The following is a 7,318-nucleotide window of genomic DNA, read 5'->3' as shown; positions in this document are numbered from 1 at the left end:
GAAAAATATCCCTGAAGTCTCAGCTTTCCAACAATACCCATATTGTCCCAATACCTATGTCAATTTTTCACGGAGCCATAAACCATTTTCTTCTGAGAAACGCGTACATAAAGCTCGTAATTTTCGGACTTTCCATAGGATACGAAAGATAAATTTAATGTGTATATAATATAGGTACCTACTTGTGATCATTTTTAGTCCGTCCTTCCTTTATTATTACTAATAATAAAAGGTATAGTGGACGGACTATTGTATTCGCTTCGGTGTCTGTCTGTCTGTCAGTCTGTCTGTCCCCATAGAAGGACTTATCCAAACCTGGTCGACCTATATATCAAATTAAAGGTCTTTTTACCAGGAACACGAAAATGGTGGTGCAAATTTTGTCCAGAAAACCATAAAGCCAAAAAACAAAAAAAAAAAAACTGTTTTTTGGGGGATTTTTTGTTGTACTTTCAAGCATCTTGTTTCTTTCCTAGTTTTAGTAACCCTCAATACCTACTCTGGCTCTTCTTTTCTACCTCTTCAGCTTTTACTTCACCTTCTCTCCCTTCTTCCACTTCCATCTTGTATATTTTTTTTTCTTTCTTTGTTCCTTTCCGTTGATCGCATTCCTACAGTCCTCCAATTGGTTCCTATGTACAACATTTGCATTTGAGTTATGTTAGGCTGTGATTTTACCTCTCTTACTTGTTTTACTGTGTGTCGCCCATCACAAGTTCCTATGAAAACAACATGTGTCATACAGTAATCATTTATTGTAAGAAATAAAAACCTGTGATATCTTATTATTTTGTTTGGACAAAATTTTGCGTGTCTTCTTGTTGTGTTAACTTTTCACCTTGATCTCTTATTTTTTTTTTACACACGGGGATGCGAAAATGCTTTAAACCTTGAAAAAAACTTCCCTTAAGTACTTGTCATCAAAAATTCGAGGCTGAGGTGGGGTTTAGAAAGTTCCCAAAATTGGTTCTGGTTTAAAACAATAAGGAAAATGTTTAAATAATTTAATTATGGTCGAGTATGTAGGCTTTTCATTGGTCATTCTAGCAGTGAAGTATTTTTTCTACTTATCCCATGTTTCTGAAGAGATACTTAGAGAACGAGTTGCATACCTACAGGCGTAAATTGTCTTCGTAAATTTCCGCCTGTTTCAAGGTGTATACTTTAGTTAGAAAGTGTTTACTGCTCATATAATTAATTTCTAATGAACTTACGTAAGCGTAAATATTTACACAGAACGTTTTACAGTACTTTGGGACCGCCGAATATTTTTTTATCGCGATATTTTATTCGCGATAAAAAAATAAAAAAAAAAAAAATGGAGACGAGAATTCACTTGAAGAAAAGCGACCTATGCGACCTTTGTTTAGTATCACAAGTACAATGATGTAAATGATGAGTCCAGAGCAATTTCAGTTTTGAAACCCTTCTCTATGTGAAGGATTTGGATTTCGAACAAAATCGTTGATGAAATCAAAGCTTCAAGACCAGTGCCTGTACCCCTCCCTTATCCACGCCCACGAAGGTTACTTTACAACTAACTAATTGAACTCACGTGAAGGTAAACGCCTCAATGTGCGAAACACTTCATCAGAAGACATGGAGGTGTACCTGATCCACTCGACCCGAAATCTGTTGAAGCCCATATCTATCTGGGAAACTAAACAGGGAGTAGATCAGCAAACCCCTATCCATCCTAGCTAGCTGGCAGTCAAAAGATTGTTTACATGGCTTTACTCAAAATACCTACTTGGAAAGATCAAGCCCAAGTCCTCACGATATTTAATCGCACATCTTTGAATGTAGTTCAGGACGACCACAGTTACACCTGGCTGGAGACCATCACACCTCCGACTTTAGCTAACCCGTTAAGTGGAACATCTATCTATGAATGGCAATCATTGCGCTCTGTGCTCATCTGAAGTATTCGAAAACATGGATTTGATGAGCTGTTGTCAATCCAGTCCGTACCCCGATTTAACCTTCTTCCGTCTAAAAATTTCGTGTTCAAAAACTAGAATAATAATAGTGATAATTTCACGACTTTTTATAAATCATTTAATTCCAACCTTTGATTTTTATTCGATTCAGAACACTGTAAATCTTGCAACTAAAATTAATAGTGGTGGTCCGATAGGTAGTAAATATTCGTTGAGATAAAGCGATAAACGTAACATTTTCGCGGTTTGCCAAAAGAACATTGAAAATTTTGATGACAGAGTTTCGTAAATAGGTCAACAGAAGCTTTCATCGCAGTCATCTTAACAGGGTAACTCAGAGGACATAACCTTAGGTCGAAGGTACACTTGAGGCGTGAATTTCCTTAACGTTCCAAGTGCCAAAAAATTAAAATTTTCAAGAGAGCAAAAAAGTTCCGCCTTGTACTTTTAACGTTATGCCTTGCACATCAAGTTAAAGTCTAAAATCTGAAAACTAGAGCGAAACTAACAACCATCATTGATAAGGATGATAAATAGTATTTACGAGTAAAACCTATCAATCACATAAAAACTAATATGTATTGAGATTACTAAGAGGAGTGTGGCAGTTAGAAAGTTATGGAAATGCATGTTTCACTCATTTGTGAGTAAGCAAAACCACAGACACAAAATTCTTCATCGCTCAGTGTAACTTAAACTCGAATTTCATTTTGAATCTATTGAAAAGCGTCTTTGGCACGGGTGACATCGGAATACTACAGCAGAAAAATTTTCAACTCAAAAATCCCCGTTCATTTCCTGGAACTTTTACACGTGGAAAAAAAACTGGAGGTGGAGTTAAACTCCCCACCAAAGACATCCGTGATACGTTCCATTTGTAAATTTGTTCCCAACTTATAAATAAATAGCTTTGGCAAGTCAAATATTTGGACAAATGCATGCGTAAAGCCTGGTACACACTCTACGACACAACCTCTTCCAACTTGGTGTTTTGACGGATCGTTGTGTTTGTACGTGTGCAAATTTCAGGCTTCTCTCTCTTAGGTTACGATCTGGAGACTGGTTGGCAAGAGCAGTTTAGTTCTTCTTCTCCATTCATTCCGATCTTGAGCTAGTCGCTTCAGGTCTAAACGAATGAAATGTGCGCGGCTATCGCGTACACGCCCAACGGTCTGTCGAAAAACCAGGTTGGAATAAGAACCACGAATATGGAAGATGAACCACGGTATTATTATGGAATCCAAATCGCCATAATTCACACAGTCCTTACAAATTACTCAACTTTCTGACTTTATCAACATATCAACTCTGACTGTAAAGATACTTCAGTGGAAGACCTCTGGTTGATACATAAATCTTGTTCTTGTTCTTGCAAAAAGTATTAGACTTTATTTAATTTCCCATGGCACAATCCCATGTTGAAACATCCTGGTATTCTTATTTTTATTCTTTACTAAATCCTTCCAGTTGTATCATTAATTTATTTTATGTTGATTGTCTCTGTTTATTTCTTTATTTCTCCTACTGTTCTCTATATTATTTATTTACGCTTAAAATGTTGTAAATGTTATTTGTGATTGAAATATGAAAAGAAATAAAAGACATGCTTTTCCATTCTGCCTTTTTCTTTTCTCAATTTGTGGAGGTTATGGCGGTACTCCCTCCCTCTTGGGGGAAGGGTTCAAAGAAAACTGGAGCCTTTCACTACCTCTTGGCTTGGATATATTCTCACCCTGCAGAACCGTCATTGGTGTGATTGGAATGGGTGTGAGAGTGTAGCTTTGTTTCTATGACAATATTTTCTAGGTTCGCGCTGAAGTCAAGCTGCCTGTTCTCTATCTTATTGATTCCATTGTCAAGAATCTTGGTGTCAGATACACGCAACTCTTCAAGAAGAATATTGCATCCCTATTTTGTGGCGTTTTCGAGAAGGTAAGTCACAACACTGAATTCTTTTTAGAGACTTTCGGTCCAGGGTTACAATTCCTCCTTATCTTGAAGGCGCCCAGTGACCCTGTCTTGAAAGGTAAGTTTCATATTAAAATCAATAGCTACCCACGGTTCACGACAGTTTGAATTCCTTTCAGGTAAGTTGGTAAGTATTCATGCTAAATTCTGATTTGTAGCTGAACTAAGATGGGTCTCTTAAGAGAGATCGCGAGAGCAGCACTAACGTCCAGTGCATTTAATGATGGGATTCAAGGAGTGTCCAAATATAGTCGACGGCCGTCTATGTGTGAACTTACCTTGAAAGAACTAGGAAAGGTAATGTAATGACCCTTCATTGTTTTTCCATATAATACGATCACCGGAACTTGGCCTGGCGCACTGCCAATCCTTGCTTGTGAACCCATAGTTAATTGTTTCCCAACCAAATCAAAGTGGAACTTAAAGATTAAATTTCGAAAACAATGCTCAGTTGAAAAAATGATTTTTCGTTGACACTTCAGTTTTTTTAATATTTTTTACTAGACAACGCAGTCGAGGTGTCTGGTTTTCTTCCATGATTTCCTATTTTTAAAAACTCGGTGTCATATTTTATGCACGTGAACTGCTATTTGTAATATGCAATATTCAACGACATCGGTCTAAATGAGTTCCAACAAATGCCTTACCACGCACATTGTCCATTCGCATTCAATGGTAATATGAATCTTTCACTGTAATCGAACACCTATTCTTATCTAGTTGTCGGTTTATTTCTCTAATGATGCTTCAGCATTATTACCTCGCGTTATAATTTATTAAAAAAAAAACTACGTTCTCGTTTTTGATTCCGTAAATTTCGATTCAAAAATTGCATAGGTACATATTTATGTATTTAATGGACTACTATTTTGGCTTCACATATATTTAAAGGGCTAAACCGGTGGGGACGACCTTTAAGTTTTTTTGATTCCTGTATATTGATTTTACTCGCCGATTTCAGAAATTTTTTAATTGATCCTGTACTGTGAATCAAAAGGTACAAGCTTTCTTAAATCTTCGTCTGTTAATTTTACTATGCGATTTCCGAAAATTTCCAATAGATCCTATATTATGAATCAAAAGGTTTTCTTAAATCTTTCGTCTGCTTATTTTACTTACGGTTTATTTACTTATACGGTTTACGAAAATTTCCAATGATCCTGTATTTTTATAGGTGGATGAAAAGGTCCGAGCCAACATGTTCAAGTTACGCACCACTTGGGATGGAGTGTTCCCGGAGGAATGTCTGAACCAGTTGGACATTGGCGTCAACCAGATAGATCGGGCGTGGCCAATCAAATCTGCAATGGTTAGTAGCTTTTTATTTATTTATTTTTCATCTGATGTGGCACCGGCTGAAAAGAAATGTTTTATTTAATGACAAACATGCAAAATCCGCCCCCTAGTTATTAATATTAAACCGATAAATATACGTACACGAGACCTTGTTTATACTGCTGGGGTAAAGGCACTTTTTAGTCTCATTCGTTTCTCTTCTCTCATCTGTTCCAGGCAATGGCCGCAGTTGGAGCCCCTGCAGTCACTCTGTCTTCCTCCGCGATTGAAGCCTCGAAAGAAACTCTTCTCAAGAAACAAAAGGAACTGCTTGAGCTGCAAAAGAAGCGACTCGAGTTGGAGTTGCTACAAACCAAGGCCAAGCTGGAAGAGCAAGAACGCCAGAAAGAAAAACTTCAGATACAGCAAGACGTTAAGGTGAGATTAGTTGTAAACAGGATTGTGTGGGTTCGATCCCAGCCGAGGGGAGGCATGGAATTTTATCCTTATTTATTTGAGAATTTGACCACAAATTCAATGGAGCTCTAAGGGTTAAGTGGTATTGTATTTTCTTTTATTTTTACTATTATTATTGTATTTTCTTTTTGGAAACAGAAGCGATTTCCTCTTTTCTGAAGCTCATTTCTCCTCTTTTAAAGGAAAATACGGAAATACTTTCAACCACGCCAGCCAGTCGCGTGGTTGCGCTTGTACTAAACCATTTGAAATCCAAGATGGCGCATTCCCAACCATTTGCTCTTTTGACGTAACGTGTGATTTTTACATCCGTTGTTGAGCAAATTTCTATAATATACAAGAAAATATATGTATGAATCTTTCTTTTCAATACCTTCATACCATACCTGATTGATTTTGTGATACTTGCAAATACATTTTTATTATACACGTACATAGAATAACATTAGTAATTATTAATAGAAAAATATTTTTATTTCCTCTTTCTATTGTCACAGACCACTGCTACCTCCAATTGAAAGAGGACGCTTGCCAAACTGCTTGTCCGCGCCCAATCCCAACTTAGAGAAAGGCCAAAGAGTTTCAAGTCGAAACTGGAGAGCAAATAAAACGCCCATTGTAGCGGCCCAACACAGCGATGAATGACTTCTGAAGGTGGGTGTCTGTTTCACGACACCGGGACGCCTCCTGTGACAAAGCACGCGCAGTCCGACATCTGCTGTCGCGATCGAGCCAAAGTGGCAACACGAAGATCCCGACGAGTGAGCATAAATGGGGGAGGGGTGCCTTGTGCCTCAGAATGTCGTTAAACCAAACGGCTAAGTGTGTTACTGTGCTGTGCATTACTTTTTCTTCCTTCTAATCCTTCTTTCTTTAGCTGCGTCTAGTGAATCAAGAGATCGGAATGTGGGAACTATTGTTATTTTATTTGTTTTCTTATGACCTCATAAAATGGCCGGGGATGTACTTACTATTCCTGATGTAGAAGGATTTCTACGCTTTTTAGAATGCGTTACTGCAAAGCCAAAACAATAATGTCTGGTTTGTTAGAATGGGTGAATTTATCCTTTCCCTTTTGTAAGAGATCGTCAGGACTGCATTAGACATTATGTTACCTTCTGATTCCAGACACTGCGGGTCGACCGTGTGAATCCATCATCAAGCACAAGTACTCGACCCTGCCTCTCGTTACCAAGTGAAGTCACTTCCCTCCGTCCCTCAGCGGTCTCTATCAACCCTGAGTCGTGAGCTCTGACCTTGTTACTGCTGTTGCGTACGTCGCACTGCGCAGCAGGCAACCATCCCCCCGCTGTACGTTGACCCTAAGGCTACGACGCTCAGAGAACACATCAGCCCCTCCTCCCCCTGTCACGCCTGTACAACCACTTTCACAGTGACTATAAGCGGATCCGATCTCCGACAAGAAGAAATAGAGCGACCGAGAGAGAAAGTCATCCGCACAACTCAAATGAAACTCCTCTTAATGAGGACTTGTTTGAAAGAAATGGTGATAGTTACCGGCAAGAAGGAGAAATCTAAATCTTTCCTCCTGCCTCAAGATCGTCTTTCATCTTCTAAAGATAGCGCGAGAATGGATGAAGTCAGACTCAGGAAGAAAATCCTCCAAGAGTGAAAGTTCGAGTGAGAAGAGACAGAAG

The 7,318-nt window shown here is 38.5% G+C and overlaps 1 protein-coding gene across 1 annotated transcript; it reads left to right on the top strand.

Annotated features, from left to right (window-relative positions):
- Window positions 1-3,198: 3,198 nt before the first annotated feature.
- On the top strand, window positions 3,199-6,908 carry LOC103523680 (pre-mRNA cleavage complex 2 protein Pcf11-like). Its single transcript, XM_008488700.3, has 4 exons — window positions 3,199-3,872; window positions 5,083-5,217; window positions 5,421-5,621; window positions 6,789-6,908. Exons 2-4 carry the CDS (start codon window positions 5,107-5,109, stop codon window positions 6,906-6,908), a joined length of 432 nt encoding a protein of 143 aa, XP_008486922.1. The 5' UTR covers window positions 3,199-3,872; window positions 5,083-5,106.
- The last annotated feature ends 410 nt before the right edge of the window (window positions 6,909-7,318 follow it).

Source organism: Diaphorina citri, unplaced genomic scaffold (genome assembly GCF_000475195.1).
Source record: "Diaphorina citri unplaced genomic scaffold, Diaci psyllid genome assembly version 1.1 scaffold32657, whole genome shotgun sequence".
NCBI lineage: Eukaryota > Metazoa > Arthropoda > Insecta > Hemiptera > Psyllidae > Diaphorina > Diaphorina citri.
Note: the sequence above shows the minus strand (reverse complement) of the source record. Positions and strands in the feature narration are given on the sequence as shown.

Excerpts from the sequence above, each read along its gene's own strand:
- LOC103523680 (XM_008488700.3), top strand. The coding sequence starts at position 5,107 with ATGTTCAAGTTACGCACCACTTGGGATGGAGTGTTCCCGGAGGAATGT. Across the intron at positions 5,218-5,420 it reads GGCCAATCAAATCTGCAATG|GCAATGGCCGCAGTTGGAGC; the intron begins GTTAGTAGCTTT and ends CATCTGTTCCAG. Across the intron at positions 5,622-6,788 it reads AGATACAGCAAGACGTTAAG|ACACTGCGGGTCGACCGTGT; the intron begins GTGAGATTAGTT and ends TTCTGATTCCAG.